Here is a 19,708-nt window from a genome sequence, read left to right on the forward strand (position 1 = left end):
TTCTTCAGTGGAAAGTTGTGTTCGCCAGTAGGAAGAAACGATGTCGATCTTAGAGCTCACTGCGTCAAGAAGCAACACGCTGGTCCAATACGCAGTCTACGATATCCGATAGCGATCTCGACGGCGTTACTGATAATCGTTGTGATCTCTGGATGCTTCGCCGACGAAGAAGAACAGTCTCCGCGTGCTACCCAATTCATTCCTTATTTACATGGACTGAATGTCCCCGAAGACGACACAGGATACGATGTATCAATAAATAACGAGAACGTTCTTTGGACGATGGGAATAATTCAAAGGTCTCACAAAGTATCAAACGAGAGTGTCTTTTTTTTTTTATTGAATTATATATAATTCGTTTTTGGAAAATATGATATATATATGTATATAATATAACAAGAAATATAATTAGACTGACATGAGTTCTATCAAATTGTCCGGCTCTCTATGATGTTGTGCATCTTTGGGTTGGTAGTATAGCTCTTTGTTTCCATCGTACGATTCCTAATCGCTTTCAGCTTCTCGGTCACCTTCGCGACACATTTGCAAACGAATCTTCTTGGATTCGTCGTAGTTTTCTTCGCTACTTTTAGTTTTCTTATCCCGCGCACAATCCCACTCGCTCACTCGTTTTGCTATCATCTTTTCCATCGTGTAACTCTTTGAGGAACAAAATGTCTCTTACTTTTATCTCTCCCGTAACTACTTTTGTACCATTGAATAATACAGGATGATCCACTACAAACAGAATCTTTAAACTTCTTTACAGTCGGAGATGAGAAAAAGTAGAATAGTTTCCATAGGAACGAGCAAAGTGTAAAAATAATTTTTTAAGAAAGATTATACCGACGTCTTATCTCGTATGGTACGTTCAACTGCCCTGTGCAAAATTAATTGTTTTTTTTTTTCAGGAAATAAAGTTCTGTTCGCGTTGGACCACTCTCTATATTAATAAGAAAAATCTTTTCTTCCCGATACACGTAAATTGTACAATTCCTTGTTCATCTATCGGCAAGAGGCTCGTCGAATACTTCATCTTTCTGGGCCTCAAAGAGTTAACATCATACTAGCGCTTGGGCCATAAAAAAAAGAAAAAAAAAATAAGAACAGTGAATATGTTTTCTACACCTCCTCTTCGCTTCACTCAATAAATATAAATTACGTTCATTTGATCCACTCTCGTTTCCATCTTGATAATCGACAGAGGACAAGTCGCAAGCTCAACACATCCTGCATACGAATCTCAGTAAAAAAGGAAAAGCTCTAAACTATAGCGTTAAGCATAAAGGCACAGCCATCGTTTGTCCTTGTACCGTATGATATGTTCAACGAAAAAAAAAAACAGTAAAAAAAAAATAATATCAAGCCTGACCTAAAAAGAATGCAAGCGTGCGGTGTAACCAACTCGAAACTTGTCTCCCCGTTCGATCGAGGAAAGTGGAGGAAGAGACGTTAGCTCGAAGCATATTCACCGTAGGCAAGATGCATCGCTATTCGACAACGAGACCTCTATTGTTTACGCCAGCTAACGTCTAAAGAGATCGGCGACGAACGAACTGCGACCCGTTTCCTGCGTCCCGCACAGTGTTTTAACAAAAGAATGGAACAGAATGCAAGATAACATAGACGTAAAGTCACCGATCTCTGGTCTAACGCACATTTTGATAGTCGCTATGCGAGAAATGTCAGGAGGAATTCGACCAAGCTTCTCAAAGTAAAATTTAAGGGGGTATCCTGAATTAGGAGATCTAAAAAAGCAGGTTTTCGTGAATTTGTTTAGGATGGAAAAAAATAATTAATTCTATCGAACCTTTTATCCTATTTTCATACATATTTGAGTAGTCTGTGCAAATTTTTTCAACAAGAAATATTCAAATTGAGTAGACTGTGACGCACATTTGTAAAGCACCTCACAATTAAAATCTCCTAATGGCGGAAAAGATGCAGGTCGTAATTTTCGTTTGACACATAAAAACCAAAAGAAATTTTCATTTCCATACATTCTTTTTCTATGTGAACTAAGAAAAACCCGCAAAAATGGTGAAATGTGAAATTACTGTAAGTTTGAAAAAAAGAACCAGTTCTTTGGGTGGAAAAGATCATTTTAACTTGATAAAAAAGTTGTTTAACATTTTTTTTGTATGAATTTTTTTAGTTCACATAGAAAAAGAATGTATGGAAATGAAAATTTCTTTTGTTTTTTTTGTGTCCAACCAAAATTACGACCTGCATCTTTCCCGCCGATAGGAGGTTTTAATTGTGAGGTGCTTTACAAATGTGCGTCACAGTCGACTCAATTTGAATATTTTCTGTTGAAAAAATTTGCATAGACTACTCAAATATGTATGAAAATAGGATAAAAGGTTCGATAGAATTAATTATTTTTCTCCATCCTAAACAAATTCACGAAAAACCGCTTAACTCTTGGTTATACCACGATGATCGATATGGGTCCACGTGTTTTTGAAATTTGCAGCATCTCCATATGAGAAGGAGAAGAAGGTTCTGGATTTGGAGGGAAAAAGTACGAATCTACCATGAGACCATCATCAGTTTTCCCGAAGCAACCAAGTTAAGCAGGTCGGAAGTTTTGTTGATCCTATTTTGTACTCGTGGGGTAACGAAGAGTCAAAAGAAATTATAAAATAAAAATGGCGCGTATTCCTTAGCCACTTCTCGCAGAGTACCCGCGTCTACGATAAGTCGCACGGATAACATTTCAAATTTTCATGCGTGGACGAACATTTCGGCGTCGCGCCGACTCCCTAGCGGTGATCGGTTAAACCAGGCACCGGGAAATAAACAACCGCGGGTCAAATGAATTCAAGATTACGCTTATAAGCTAACGAGCCTTCGACGTGACGGCGCACAGTCAACGAAAGGTGATCAGGAAGATGCGAACTTCCAACGAAAAGCATCAAAGTTTCACCCGTACTACTCATTCTCCTATAACAGTTTCTCCCCTCGCTTTCTTCTAAATTCACTTCATTCTGCATGTTCTCTCTATCTCTCGCTACCATCAATCTCCTTTTATGTTGCATACAAAAATAGTAGGAAACGAACGTGAGGTCTTGCGAAACTTACAATCACTTTATCACCCGTTCACCTCGATAGTTAGTTTAATAGTACTTCGAGCGGATCATCCGGCAAGTGGACGACTTCTTCGACGTTCTCCGTCTACCCTCTCTCCCTCTTTCTACTCTCGCTTTGTTTAGAATAGCTCAGGCCAAGTTACGAAATCACTTGTGGCTAGGGGTGTGCGGGATCCCGGTCGGGACGGGAATTCCTCCTGGGATCGGGATGGAATCCCGAGAATTTCAGAATCCCGAATACATCCGGGATTCCCGTGAGTTTCCGGGATCCCGAAACCATTCGGTATTCCCGAGAATTTCGAGATCCCGTAAATGTTCGGGATTCCCGGGAATTTCGAAATCCCGTACATTCGGATTGCTGACATTTTCAAGAATAACAACACTTTCGGAAATCCCAGATATTATTCTATATCTCGTACATTGTCGGGAATCTCGAACATTTTCGAGATTCCGTACATTGTCGGGAATCCCGGATTTTTGCGGGATCTCGTGCATTCTCGGGAATCTCGAATCAACTCGGGATCCCGCATAAACTCGAGAATCCCCAATATTTTCGGGAATCCCGGATATTTGAGGGAATCACGGACATTTTACGGAAATCCGGGATATTTTCGGAAATCCCGGATATTCTCGGGAATCCCGGATATTTTCGAGAATCCCGCACACCCCTACTTGTGACGACTAAACTTGATGCGGATGACTAAGCTCGATGCGATTGCCGCTTAATTAAACATCTGCAACCAGGTGTACTTTAACCCCTTAACCTACACACTACATCCCGATTCCTCGGGCCATACTAAACAGAAAGGTAGAAAGTCCGAACGAATTACCACGAGTCGGACACGTGCTTATTGTTTATGAACCAAATTCCTTACCCCGAGTCTCACTCGTGGTTGTAGGCCAAAGGGTTAAATCGTTGACAATGTTTTCATTGACACCGTTTACAACATTTGATGACCGTACGTGTCGTCAACATTTCCATAGACCTACACAGATTTCCACCGACGTTACCTGTTTACCACCGCGTCTAATATAATTTACAGGCACAATTGCGTTCACTGAATTACACTGGAATCTGATTACATTGTATTTTAATTACGTTGCAATTAAATTACACAATTCAAATTATTCAGTTAGTTCAATTACTAATCACGAAATCTAACCGAAGGACAATGTAATTGAAATAAAGGTCCCTAAATTACAATTAAAAATCCTCTTAATTTCAAATTCTGATTGGGTTACATTCGAAACTTCTGAATTACGACGTAACTGAAATACTTTGTAATGAAAATTCATGGAGTATATCAATTATAATTTCTGCAGGTTCCTCTTAATTTATGAAGCATGTTTATAATAGAAATATGTCGGTAAAAAATTGTTCGAGTAAGATATCTTAAACTTGGAATAAGTTATATTAGAAGCGATTGCATTGCTTGCAATTAGACAAATGTTTAAATCTGTTTGTTTGCTAGAGCAATCCTCTCGTTTATGGTTTGTGATAATATTCGAGATCAAATGAGAGATTTAACTTTTGAACATTCTCGTTGTTCATTGGCCATAAATAGTATACAACAATTTTGCACACGTTTGTAGAGTCCTTTTCATGGAAAACAAAATTTATTTCTCTAAAAAGGGTCCTATAAACCTGAGTAATGTAACAAGGAAGAACCCCAAAAGTCAAATTACGTTCCTTACCTTGACTATCATAACAAATCACACACAAAAGGATTGCTCGCATAACTACACATGCCAAGTTCCAAGCTTACATTTTATTACCCGGAAGAAAAGGATTATTTATAATAGTTGTATCAGAAACGTCGATAAACAGATAACGTTAAAGTATATTAGCGTTGGTATATACAAATATTGACGCATGCATAAGGGTGATTAAGAATGGTATCGATGAAACAGCGCCAATAAAGTTATTTGCTTCAAAGTAGAGTCCATCTTGAAACCTGGAGCTTAGCGATAAATCTCGTAGATTTCATATCTGCATTTAGTGTCGTTCTAACAAGCTACGTTCTCCACCATGTGCTTATGTTTTCAGAACAAAAAAACCGTAATATCCTACGATAAAAGAATATATTTTTCTTGTTCTTTTATCGAAGAGTATCGTACGTTTCTTATTTTGAACTAAAGATAAATTTGACTAAAGATAAATTTGTCGCGATTACGATGATCAGATAATAAATGGCTTTGAGACGGTCAAGCGGCAGATGCATCGAGAATCCGATAAAAGTGTACACGCGGAGCGAAATGAATAAATAAATAAACGTAACCGTGCAATTGGCGATTATGACTTTGGTTCAGCTGTTTCAGTAACAAGACGTAAGAGCAACGAACCGTCTGCAAGCATCGCTATTTCGCAAATTATATTACATTTGTACGCATGGTTTCCCCTAGCTCCTCCGTTATTCTCTGTTCGTCTTTGTGACGAGAGTTAATAAACAATACTGAAAATCACTCTAACGAATAACGCTTAAAATTATACGGGCTTCTGCGAGATACCAACTCAAAGTAGAACCAAAGATGGGCAAAATTCTTACTTGGATATACATTTCGAGTAACGAATGATCAAGAATAAACTGTTTATCCGTTACTTGTCGAATAAAAAGTATCATCTACAGTGGGTGTAAAATGTATGATACGTACACCGATCAACTCCCCCAAAAAAACTTTTGTGTGAAATTGTAGTTTCTTAACTTCTTTTTATATAATCAATGATATTTTACATATTCTCGGAAGTCTCCAAGATGAATATAGTCCAAACAACATTTACTAATCAATATAATTTGTCAAGTTAACAAAAAAATGCGAAAAGTGGGTAAAGGTATAGAAGCAATAAGTATTTGTACGATACTTATGACTAGACTGCGGATCTTTATGCAAAATAAAATTTTCGCGAACGTGCCTACAAAAATTGAACCTAAATAGGAATTTATTTTATTCTGCAAATGTTATAACATGAACTTTGTACTTTCAATCTTTTTAATATTCTTGCATATTCCTTGCATTTTGTAGGTTCTTGCACGTTCAAATTTTCTATAAATGCATAAAGATCCGCAGTCTACTTATGACGAACCATTTACAGTAGAGTTTGTAACGTAAACACATTAGTTTATTGCTCCGTACGAATTAGAAAACATGAAATTTCCAGTAAAGTACATTTAAATATGGCTCTAATAGAGGAATTGAAGAAGATTCCACTTCTATAATAATATACAACTAATAATTTAGTTAATTTAATGCTTAGAAGAGTTACAATAATTATAAAATCAAAAGGAAATCCCACGAAAGAAGTATTAATTATTTATAAATTAATGTAAATCGTTTCTCTTTTAAATCAAGTTTTAAGAATTAAATAATTGTACAAATACTTATTGCTTCAATATTTCTATCGATTAATTATTTTCTTTCTCGTTAATTTCGCAACTTACATAAATAGCTATTTTTTTTTGTAATCTATCTATTTTAGAGATTTCCGAGAATATGTAGCATGTCATTGCTTATAAAAAATAAGTTAATAAATTACAATTCTACAAACTTTTTTTTGAAATTGATGTGTACGGATACTTTCTCCACCCACTGTAATTCGCAGAATGAAACGTTTCGCATTATATAATTAAATAAATGGCTACACGCTAGTTGCACCTGTTCAAATCAAGAATCGTGATTTTGACGATATAACTCGTTTTTCGAAATATGTTGCAATATTTAAGCCATGATTCATTCTTCATCTGATCTATGATATTTTACGAACTAAAAAAACTGTCTCCGATGCATATTTAGACAATTTTGCTCATCCTCGAGTGGAACCTTGAGGCAGGTGATTTCTCGTGCAAAATTACATCGAAAACGCAGAATGAAGGATTTTCGTGCGAGTCTTCGATTTGAAGAAAATAAACATTTGGAGTACGCATTTGACTATTTTCCACTTCGTAGATATCGCGTAGCTGCCTTCGCACATTTTCAAATCGAGTGTCTCGATAAAAATGGCTTCGTAGAATTGGTATCTTTCTACATTTGCGGTTCGCTTGTCGCTTGGAACATTTCGCGAGAACTAAAACCTATTATCGGGACATTCTGTGTACGATAGTACGATAGGACGATAGTACGTTACATAGGACGATGCTTACAGGCGGTTCCCCACGATAGCCGATAATCATGATTCGTTTCTCTGTTCTCGTTTCTTTCTTGTTAATTATGTCTTAGAGAGATTCATGAACTGTTTTCTTTGTTTTCGTTATAGGTACAATTATCATGATTAATCACTACGACGACTTTAGGTACAGTTAAACACTACGGTTGTGCGCCCATCTCTTTATAATCGAAACGTCGGATAGCGTTAAATTTGCCTAACGTAACTGCTCAGGTCGCTCTCGTTTTCTTCGCGCTTAAACCTACGACTTGTGTTTATGTATGTGTGTGTGTTTGTGTATATGTATATATGTGTTTCTTTTTTTTCTTTTTAATTAAAATTTATCACGCTTTCTTAAGAAGAAAGTAGTGCCTCTCTTTCGTCGCTTGTTTCATAGAGTAGAATAAAAGCTCGCGACACGCGATCTTTGTTCAAATCGAACTCTCATAAAAAGATAGGCACACCTTCACCTACGTCCTGAAGTACAATTCACCGTAAGCGAAGCTTCTGGATGGATTCCACTTGGTTTTTCATGCGAAGCAACGCGCGCTTTCCGGTCCGCAGAGCCGTCGCTCGGATACGGCGAACCAAAATTCGAATCTTTTAACGCTGGATTCGAGATCGGGTTAACGAACGACCGCGACGACTCTTCCGCGACGCGTCAAAGGTCTACGTTGATTCGCAAATTTGTTATAATATTTTATTTTTTTTTTTCACAGACGGAGACATTATTTTTAATTACGACGATCACGCGTTACCATCACTGCCGACGAACTGATATACACACGTACTGCTTCTTTCGATAGAATCGGGCTCTCGAGGAGTGTCTCTGTTCGCGTAGCTCGGACATCTGTAGGATACAAGAAGCGTGCCGTGATAAGCTTTGGAAGACGAATCATAGTTACATCGTGTGTGAGATCTGTTGTCACGTTATGTTACATACTATTTTCGAAATAAACTCGTCGCGCAACGTTGCCTTTCGTCTCGGTTAAATCGTCAACGTCGACTTCTCCTCTGTACGGACGAAACAAAGACGTAACGAAAAGAAACGATATCGAAAAAGACACATGGCCAGGCAGGTTTCTGTCGTGATAGCTAAGCTGTGATGGTTTCGCGCTACTTAACTACTGTGTCGAACTAGATACATAGAACTGTACTGAATACGTTTACAGATTCACTCGAGCGACATTAACTTGTACCAAAGCGATCGTCGAAGATCAGAGGTCGATGCAACACGATACCGACAACAGAAAAGGGGAAACACGAATTTGTATCCGTGTTCCATGAAACGTTTAGCCGTCGAAAGCTAATGTATCGGGTCGTTTCGCGAGACTTTGCAATGCAAGGATACGTGCAATCCATCGATTCTTTAGATTCAGTCTTCCATTAATCGTTGAAGAGAATTTCAGCAGGACAATCAATGTTTTTCAGATCAAAATAACGTAAAAAGAATTCACTTTGGACATTGCCTACTTTTTGAATTAAACAAAATAATGAAATAAGGAAACGAAACATTACCACCACTCTGTGGATTAATAATATTTATCGTGTAAATAAATTTGAAAATTTGTCGAGTACGCGTGTATTTGATTATTGTACTTAACTATTGGAAAATGTTCCTCTTACAATACGAACAAATTTAATTTATCAAAATTAAGTTTGTTTTCTCGTGGTATTTGAATGAGAAAACTTCAAGGAAACATGCATTTTGAACAAATTTGCCCTAGTATAAATTTATTCTACATAACCACTAGCAAAATTTGCTAGACTTACGATATCCCCTCATAGGGGACCTCCGAGTGCAAAGGGTTAACACCAAGACATACAGTGGGTGTAAAATGTATGCGTACACCGATCAATTTCCCAAAAAACTTTTATGTGAAATTGTAGTTTCCTAATTTCCTTTTTTATGATCAATGATATTTTACATATTCTCGGAGGTCTATAAGATAGATATAGTCCAAACAACATTTACTAGTTAATATAATTTGTGAAGTTAACAAAAAAATGCGAAAAGTGGGTAAAAGTATAGAAGTAATAAGTATTTGTACGATTCATATGACGAACCATTTACAGTAGGGTTTGTAAAGTAAACACGTTAGTTTATTGCTTCGTACGAATTAGGAAACATGAAATTTCCAATAAAGTACTTTAAAAAAAAGTTCTAATAGAGGCATGCTTAATTTAATGCTTAAAAAAGTTACAATAATTATAAAATCAAAAGGAAATCCCACGAAGTATTAATTATTTATAAATTAATGTAAATCTTCTTTTCTTTTAAATCAAGTTTTAAGAATTAAACAATTGTACAAATACTTATTGCTTCAATATTTCTATCGATTAATCGTTTTCTTTCTCGTTAATTTCGCAACTTACATAAATAGCTATTTTTTTTGTAATCTATCTATTCTAGAGATTTCCGAGAATATGTAGAATGTCATTACTTATAAAAAATAAGTTAATAAATTACAATTCTACAAACTTTTTTTGAAATTGATCGGTGTACGAATACTTTTTCCACTCACTGTACTTTTACACGCATATCAAATATAAAAGAACGCAACGGCTCGTGAAATTATCCGATCCAGTGAATAGCGTTACGAACGCAGCTAAACGTTTGATTAAAAATATCTGAAAGAGTATGTGCTCTGATTGTTAGACGAAAAGAATCAGAAGCTGTCACGTGGTAACGAGTTCGTAACCTTTGTAAACGTTTTCGATATCAAAATTGAGGTAGCAAACAATTTGATGCCGCTAATCATAACTGGCAGCAATTTTTTTTTTTTTCATTTTTTATTTGTATTCTTATTTTTCTCATTAAGATTAAAACAACTCTTTGGTGGCAGTTCGCAGAAGAATCAGTGAGCAATGATCAATCCTGAATGAATGCAGATCCAATCCAATAGATTTGATTGGTTCAACAAGTTGTAAACGTACTCAGTAACATGTACATTATAATACTCGTACATTAGTTATTATTATTATTTTAATTATATATAGATTTCCTCGTAGACTGTTACGAGAACCGTCTCGAATAATCCCTGTGTAACTGTATGTGTTTGTGTGTTTATGTGTTCATTTTAAAATTACCTTTTTTCTTACAATTAAATCTCACATTCATATAGTTATCTGTAAAACCGCGATTAAAATATCTCCAGATATAATATACTGTATATATATAATATATATAATAATTGTAATAGGTAAAATTCTGTTCAGTAACTCTCTGTTCGGTGTAGCATCGTGTGTCTATCATGCCCAACGCCAACAAAAATAAAAAAAAAATAAAAAAAAATAACGCATTCGTTATCCTTTTTATTTTTTTTTCTACACACACACGCGCGCACGCATATATGCATATTCCTCTGTTCTAGTATTTCTCTTTCCGATGAATCGCAGCGATATGCGGCGGCTCAAGTTGTAATTAATCGATCACACGTGACATTTATTTGGGCTTAATCATTCTCGAACTCCGCGTTTTTTTTTATCAAAAGGGATGTAACATTTTTTTTTTACCTGTATTTTTCGTTTTAAATCTTTTTGTTATCTTATGTTGCTCCGTTCGTGTTGTTCGTTTTTCTTCGATTCGTGACTCGACCGATTATTTATACTCTGGCGGTGTGTGCTTTTTACCCTCTTAGATAATTAAAGGTACGGTTAATATTAATTAGTAAGAATCGTGTGTATATCGGCGAACCGCGAATTTAACGTTCGGTTCCGTTTTGTTTCTTTTTAATTTTTTTAATTAGCTGCAACGGTTAATTGTCTTTTCGTTTTTATCGTGTTTAGCGCTGTCCTCTTCCGAATGGCCCAGCTACTTAATATTGTACCAGTTGATTTCGACGGGTGATTGTCACCTTCACGGTCCCTGGAAGATGAAAAATTAGTTCTCAGAGCAGAGATTCCTGTTTTCGTTTCGTGCTACGCGACACAATGCGAGTGAGTTGCTGTTTGTGCAGATCCGATTTGTGGTAAACGGTTGTTATCCAGACACGCCGATAACCGGCAGATTTAAAGCGTACTTCGTTGCAGAGCGGAGCCACGAAAAATTTGCAAACCGTGTATAATAGTGGTAATCGTCGCTGAAATAAACAGAAAAACGCGTCGACCCACAGTGCGGAATAAGTGGACAAAATTCAATATTAGTATATGTATATCGCAATGTGAGGCAGATTTCTATCGTAGAAAATGTGTGTCAGCGTGAAAATTGTTATAAATAATCACGAATCAATCATTTGTATCTATAATATAATCTTTATCTTTAAATAAACATAGAGACAAAACGGCAAAAAATATCCTGAGTTCTCAACATATTTAGATACATTATTTGTTATATTTTAAGAAACTTATAAGTTTATTTTGCAAATACTTGCAACGTTTGGTTTTACATAATTTTTAATAAGGGACCGTACTGTTGGTGTAGGGTCACAATTGAAAGTTAGAAAAACTGATCTAATTGATTTATGGATTTCTATAAAAATTATTTCTCACATTCTCGGTCGAAACGAAGCATATTTTGTTAAATAATATATGGGTGCAACTTCTATTATTTGTGAGAAAAAAATTCCTAAAGAATTCGAAATATGGACTACTAAGGCGACAATTTTACAATATTACATCATTTCCCTGTAAGATCATTATAAACTCATACATGCCGGTGGATTCAGAATAAAAAACGCTTTTACTGATCCAGAAAAAAATCAAAATTTTCAAAAATTTCGAGGAAGAGGGGGTAATTTAAACAAAAAATTTGTTTTTTTTTAATTTGTTGGTATTGGTTTATAGGTCTCTAAAAACAGTGTAATGTTTACATTAACATTTTTTTGATATCTCTAATCGTTTCCGAGCAAACGTAAAAGGAGCGGCTCGGACAAAAGGGTTAATTTCTCCCTCAAAACACAAAAGTCGCACGTACGAAGATGGTGTAATTCACAGGAAGGTCCCACAAACAAGTATACAAAGTTTCATCAAAATCGGGGTTTGTTAATTTATTGTTAAATTTCTTAATTTCGTTGTGAATTTATTAATGTTTATGGTTAATTTTAATTTTTGTTGTGAATAAATAGCGATATATTTACATTAGTAATGAAATTTTGATTTTTGTCCACAATTTTGCTGTTTGTCCGCACTGTGCGACTTGTCGATCGACCACGCGAGACAGTACCTTTTTTTTTATCTCGCGATACTGTTTATCGTGCGACATGAAGCACAAAACTAGAAAACTTTCATCGAAAAGGAGAAAGAAAAATCTATTATTGTGCGACAAAGACATTCATTGCAACTAATTTGAGACATGTCTGCGTAATAATATCACCTGTGCGCGTGAACGTGTAAGCGAACGGTGCACTGTAATCGAACATGCTCTGAAAACTTATGCTTCCTATTCTCGATAATTATATTTTCGATACCAAAACGAATTGCTTTAAACAGCAACCGGAGCACACTCGAATATGAAGTAATTTTTTCAGGCACAATTCCACGTGAACGATAAATATTTATAAATAATAATTCTAAGCGTTGCTTTGTTGTTTATAGTTCTCGAAGCGTAAAATTTATTCAGACGTTTTCGACGTATAATTGTGGTTTTCTTCGATGATAACAAACGCTTTTGTAAAAATTATATGTAAATAAATATAGAAAATGGAAAAAAAACGAACATATATAAGTGCATGTCAATTGATAGATGAAATATGAAGATAGATTGCAGTTTCTATTGTTTGAACTTTGGATTGTAATTAGTAGCAGTTAGTTGTCACAAACTTGTAGTGTATTTCCTCTTCTTACCGCCAAGGAGGACCAAAACTACGAGCCGAGAGTGTTTTAATTTTTATGCTTGGAGAACCACAAGTGTCGCCGTTTAAAACGTCGTTAAAACAAAATGAACGAGTGTGAAAGAAGCGCCTATGTTAACGATGTGGATACCGTGTTCATTGTAGTATTTTATACTGATGAAATTCTGTACCTTATATCATATTGTCTTCCACAGGTTTTGCTTTTAAGGAGATACACAAGAACGTGTCAAAAGGTTGTGTCATAATTTTTGTTCTTCGTAAGCGGAACAAAAAGTTGGAAGTAAACAGAGCTTTCAAGCAGAGACGTACCGAACGAGCCGAACATCTAACTAGGGTCTGATACTTGTCGATATCGATTCTTACCTTCTCTGAGATCTTTGGGCACGTTGGACGAGAACGACGGCATGGAAGGAGCCTGATAAAGATTGGGCCGCGCGCCACTCAGTGGCAATGGTGCCACTTTGGACCTAATAAAAACAGGAAACTTACGTTACTATTGTATTTTCTGTTTCTATATTTTTATTAAAAACTGTGAACCAAAGGGGACTGTGAAAACTAGGATACATACGGTTGCACGAAAGCTTTTAGATTTATTTATCAAGTTGGAACTAATGCTGGTATCGTCTTTTGAAGGCACAAGCCACCCGGGATGCGAGAAAATCATGGCTATATTCAACAATATATATACACAATACGTCATTGTGTAGACTGTAGTATATGGATGAATTCTTCTTGACACACGCTTTCATATGGTATAAAAAAAATTCATTTGTCAGTTTGTTGTGTATAAAAAACAATACTACTTTTCCCTCTTCCATTTTTTTCTAATATTATACATATATTTACATCTATATGTATATGGTTAAAGAGTTGTTTGAAAAAAATTTGTCGTACAATGATACCAACATTGTTATTTATAATATATATATTCAGTAATAAATATTATTTTTGTAACTTCCTAACGAACAAGTTTAGGGCATAAGTACATTTTATGTAGAGCACAAGAAACTGCATCAATCTGTGTCGTCAAAAGTATAGGTTTCCATTTAAAACAAAAGCGCAGTTGCATTTTTTGGATGCACTGATACACAAAAGTGCATAAAATTAGTTGCATGTTATGCATTATCAAATACCATTTAACTTTCACTTATAACATCTTTGTCTACTCCCAACCTTTTAGGAGGTAAGTATGTTCCAGTTGCGTGGAACACCCTGTATACCATGGAAGTACGTATACATTGTTTAAAATATCAATTTTTATAAGAATAGTGAACATTTGAAAAAAATCCTGTTTTTAGCATTAAGTTTACAGGTAAAAAAGGCTACGAACTTTTGTAACGACCCGATAGCGAGTATATTAAGTTACCCATGACGAGGAATGATTAGAATTAGACGAAGAATGATTAGAAATTAGAAAAATACTTGAATTTGCTACTTTTGTCCCCGATCTAATTGCTAAAGCGATACGTTCAAAACAAAAGATAATAAGCTTATGAAATTACCTCTGTTTACGAATTTTCTGATTTCTCCCATCGAACGAGGTGGGAGTGCCGGCGCCTGAGGTGTTCGACGAGTATGAAGGTGGTCGGTACGGTCGTGGACAACCTTGAACAACAGGTGGTGATGATACTGGCGCATACTGCAACCGCGGATTAGCTGGTACTCCGGGATGCATCAATCTCATATCCCCTGCGAGATAGAGCATTCGACACTGATAAGTTCTTCTCGTTAATGGAATAAGATTTTTAGAAATTTATTTTCTTCTAAAGGTTGAATAAAGGAATAGAATACTTTATTATAACTAGACTGCGGATCTTTATGCATTTATAGGAAATTTCAATGTGCAAGAAACTACAAAATGCAAGCAATATGTAAGAATATGAAAAATATTGAAAGTAAAGTTCATGTTATAATGTTTGGAGAATAAAATTAATTCCTATTTAAGTTCAATTTTTGGAGGCACGTTCGTGAAGATATTATTTCGCATAAAGATCCGCAGTCTAATTACAACACACTGTTTACTTTAGTGATTCATTCACTTTAGAAACAATACACGCAGTGTATCCGCGGACCAGTACGATATAGTAATAGTTGCAACGATTATAATGTAAAATGCAAAGGAAGAATGTTCGAAACTAAACGACACGTACTGGCTGACTTATTCTTTCGGACTGAGGTTCGTCGCTTTCTGTCCCTGCTAGGACCCCGCTTCTCTTTCTGCTTTAAGGAAAAACAGACGTTTTCCCCAAGGCTTTAAAGTGGCAATCGTTGCATTCCAACAAAGATAAATCCTACGCACCTTGTACGATATGGACACCCTGATACATTGGCAGTGGGTACCGCGGTTGGGGTTGTGCGTTTCTGTCTCCGTTTCCACTTCCGAAGAACTCGTGCGCTGGAGTCGGCGACCTGCTAGTCCTTTGAGAATTACCTGGTGTTGAAGCTCGAACGCCAGTAACGACCTATGATACAAGTAAAAGACACTTTATTGATAGGTAAAATGATTTGATCGCTCAAGGCCACTTCCTCGCGCCGAACAAGTCTTTTATTATCGCATTACATCGACTAGTCTGTCTGAAAGACAAAACATGTGCCTAGAGTTGGCGCTATGTTTTTTAAACGGAGAAATGAAGTGACCTTCAGTAACCTTGATAGTACAAGTTTTTATTTAACCCTTTTAGTGCCCGGTGAGAAAGAGGTGCCTATGAGATAATAACTAGGGTTTGGGAAAAGGCTCATAAAAACCAAACAAAAAGCAATATTTACATTGTTAAGATAAGTACATTTACATTGGACGCTATCTGTATCCGAACATGGTAGCATGAGTGACCGTTATTTTTCATCTTTTGTTTTTTTTGTCTATGTGAAAATGTAAGCTTAAGGAAGCACGATGCGTGAAGAAACTAAAACAGCGCAGATTATAATTTTTCTTTTTTCATTTTAATAAAGTTTACTTCTGTTTTTGTTAAAAGTGTAAATTAGTGAATTTACTTTTTACCTAAACCCCAAATATTCAAACATACATAATTCAAAAAGCAGTGTATTAAGGACGAAATAGAGAATAAAACAATGACATTAATTTTTCTGTGAAAAAACGTATTCTCTCGCAATGCGAATAGTAAAGTGCTACAAGGTCCGGCCCAATATATCAGCCTCCGGCATTAAAAGGTTTTAACATAGCTGTCTTGATTCTTACAGGAACGTTTTGTCTGAAAACGAGGTTGGGAACCAGTGCGGGAGTCATGTACGTTCCAGGAGGCGCAGGAGATGTGCCATTGTGTCCGACTTGGTGGCCAAATGTTCCGTTAGACACCATCGTTGGCGGTGGGTAACTTCCGGAATTGACGTACATCAATGGCATCCCAGGCATCTGCGAATTGAACGGTCCCAGTTTCTAGCAATATCTACATACTCTTAACAAGGAGATGGGAGCAACTATGAATCTCTTAACCCGTTCAGCTTTCGTTTATTTCCTATTATTTTATTTTCTATTTTTCTATTTTATTTGACGTGGTCACATTGCGTCAATATTTTACTTATGATTTGACTGTGGATCTTTATGCATTTATAGGAAATCTGAATGTGCGAGAAACTACAAAATGCAAACAATATGCAAGAACATGAAAAAGATTGAAAGTAAAGTTCATGTTGTAATATTTGCAGAATAAAATAAATTCCTATTTAGGTTCTAGTTTTGTAGGCACGTTCGCGAAAATTTTATTTTGCATAAAGATTCAACCCGAATAACATCGACCTTCATGATAGATAATTTAATGCCTAGAAAAGTTGCAGTAATTATAAAATCAAAAGGAAATCCCACAAAGTATTAATTATTTATAAATTAATGTAAATATCGTTTTTTTTTTTTAAACGAAGTTTTAAAAATCTAACACTTGTACGAATACTTATTGCTTCTGTATTTCTATCGATTTATTGTTTTTTGTTGATTTCTTACTTATATAAAAGAACTGTTTTTTTTGTACTGTATCCATTCTAGATATTTTCAAGAGTATATAAAATATCATTGATTATAAAAAAAGAAGTTAATAAATTACAATTTCACATAGTTTTTTTGGAAATTTATCGGCGTACGAATACATTCTATACTCACTGTAGATGTATTCAACAAATTTAGACAAAGATTTACTCAGATTACAGTTTAAGGTTTCTATTTGTAAGCGATTACAAGCACACGATTAGATACCTGGCTGGAAGTCGGAGTGTTCGGTGGCGTTGGTACTCTATACATGACAGGAGGTGGTTGAATCGTCGCTTGCCCTGGCGGATAATAAGTGGGGACCATGTGAACCGGTGGTTGATACGTGTAATCGTTTGGTGCCGGTGTCACGGCGGGAACGGAATTATAGGGAACTGGGTAGCTACCCACATAATTGGCTGAAATAGAAATAATATAAAGTTAGCGACTATAATATTTGGACACTTTCTATTTCATCGCTTTGTAACTCTATCTAAGACGAAGGACATAGTAATGTACATATTATCTTCAAATATCGAGTATATTTAACAAACGCATGAAGTTTATTTATTTTATTCATAATGTTTACTAAAAAATAAATCACAAACAAAACAATGTCTAATTGAGGCGTTACTTTGACTCTGTGCACTATCAAGTCACCTCCGGCGTGACAAAACTATGTTTTCTTATGTTAAAAATAGCCTTTGTAAATGAAAACATGTTAGATTAAAGTAGTAAAAAACGGAACGTCTCTTGTCTAGAGCAGTGCAGAACAGTTAAGATCTAACACGAAGGACAATTGTTTATCAAAAATAAGTTAATAAATTACAATTTTACATAGTTCTTTTTGGAAATTGATTGATGTGCCAATACTTTTTACACCCACTGTATATTGGATGTAAGAACTGTGCACAAAAGTTTGAAAACGGTTATTTGACCGATCGTGGTAGGTTTAGTGTTAATAACTTTTTTATTCTTTAACTAATAAACGTATAATCAAAGGGAATTACAGCTGTTTTATTTTAAAAATCCTCTACCCAACATCCTAGAACTCTTAAATCACTGGAGACGTAACTCGAAACCCTCCTATAACGTGGTTTCGAATTACTATATTTCATACTAATTTCGAGTTTCTTATAACTCGGTTTCCATATAGCGTGGACGAATTAACCGCGTTATAAGAGGGTTATTCTTTTGGAAAGTGTAGACAAATTTGACTTACAATTCGATTGGCTCGGAGGAGTCATAGTTTGCGCGTTAAAAGAATAATTCGTCGAGAATCTTTGTTGCTGATGCAACTGCTGCCTATCACCTGGACCCTGACTGACCGAAAGTGTTGTACCAGGCGGAGGTACAAAGTACATTGTTTGTTGTGGCTAAAATTAAATAATAATAATAATAATAATAATAATAATAATAATAATAATAATAATAGTAACGAAGTTAACTGATTTAATATAATAAAAACATTTCATACCGGCATAGAGTTGGGTGGCGGTTGCCAGTAATTCTGCGGCATTGACTGCACACTTTGCACCGCTTGGTTGGTAGACGGCTGCGGTTGCGGATAAGAATGCGGTGGCGTAGAATGATTTTCACCGTTTACTCGTTGATCGTAAATACTCATGCCCATAAAATACCCAGACAGTTCGGTTATTTCCTAAATCAGACAGCATTATCACCTAACGTATTAGGTTTATCGAGCAACATGGTAAAGTTGATTATTTACTAATGCTACTAATGCTTCTACCATGAAGTTATACAATCTTTCTCAGGTGTAATCAGCTTTAAAAAACGAATATAAGACAAAACTTGTGTGCAAATGAAAGACAAAGAACTGAAGAATTATAGGAAAAATCCAGAAACAAAATTGAAACTTCCTAAAATGAAATTAATACGATAATTCGAGAAGAGTATGAAAAATTAGTTATAACAACGAAATGTGTAAGAAAATTTTGTTCTAAAGAGATAAGAAAAAGCACAGCTAATATCTGTACCATAAAAAAAAATTCAACTGGCCAGAACTAAATCGATGAAGATTATTCATACTCTTCTCAATTATAGGATGAGACTAGGGCAGAATTAAGACATGAACTTTAAGGACTAAATTAGCGCATAAATCCTGCATGTTTTTCTGTCAATATTGCTTATCATTAACCCTTTGCACTCGAGGCCCTTTTTTCTGGTATCTGCCAGCAACTCGAGATGCTTTCTTACCATTTTATTGCCATGAATTCTAAGCTATCTAGATTTGAGAAATAAGGTCACCTTTACCTCATCGCCATTTTATTCATGATTTTATTGACACTTCGAGCTCCAAAGAAATTAAACCTAAAGAAACATTAGGTATTGTAGATTTGCTGCGTGAAACCTAATGATGACTGACAAGAGAAGGCTCAGAAGTGATACTCACCGATTGCAATAAAATTTGGTAGAGTGATAGATCTATATCTATTTAGAATAAGCGTAACTGTAATATTAGCCGCAGATGACCAGCCATTTTTGAGAAAAGTTAGTTTAAATATGTAGTAAAAGCCCATAGCGGGATGCATTCCTGTTGCTAATACAACTTCAAGGGGTATAGGTCAGCGGCATAGTGGGTAGCATGGGCTTTTACTACATATTTAAACTAACTTTTCTCAAAAATGGCTGGCCATCTGCGGTTAATATTACAGTTATGCTTATTTTAGATATAGATCTATCACTCTAC

At 35.6% G+C, this 19,708-nt stretch overlaps 1 protein-coding gene across 9 annotated transcripts in view; it reads right to left on the minus strand.

The window, feature by feature from the left end:
- Window positions 1-4,841: 4,841 nt before the first annotated feature.
- LOC128874868 (R3H domain-containing protein 2-like) overlaps window positions 4,842-19,708 on the minus strand; it is a 116,418-nt gene continuing 101,551 nt past the window's right edge. For 8 of the 9 annotated variants that reach the window (XM_054120016.1, XM_054120061.1, XM_054120024.1 and 5 more), the window contains 8 exons: window positions 18,476-18,658; window positions 18,221-18,374; window positions 17,227-17,417; window positions 16,219-16,392; window positions 15,322-15,484; window positions 14,525-14,711; window positions 13,386-13,489; window positions 4,842-11,098 (listed from right to left, as the gene is read on the minus strand). In XM_054120016.1, coding sequence (XP_053975991.1) covers window positions 11,049-11,098; window positions 13,386-13,489; window positions 14,525-14,711; window positions 15,322-15,484; window positions 16,219-16,392; window positions 17,227-17,417; window positions 18,221-18,374; window positions 18,476-18,658 — 1,206 coding nt within the window. In that variant the 3' untranslated portion in view covers window positions 4,842-11,048. Of the gene's footprint in view, window positions 11,099-13,192; window positions 13,223-13,385; window positions 13,490-14,524; window positions 14,712-15,321; window positions 15,485-16,218; window positions 16,393-17,226; window positions 17,418-18,220; window positions 18,375-18,475; window positions 18,659-19,708 lie in introns of all 9 variants that reach the window. The other variant, XM_054120033.1, reaches the window with a different exon arrangement.

The sequence above is a fragment of the Hylaeus volcanicus genome, chromosome 1 (assembly GCF_026283585.1).
Source record: "Hylaeus volcanicus isolate JK05 chromosome 1, UHH_iyHylVolc1.0_haploid, whole genome shotgun sequence".
Classification (NCBI taxonomy): Eukaryota; Metazoa; Arthropoda; class Insecta; order Hymenoptera; family Colletidae; genus Hylaeus; species Hylaeus volcanicus.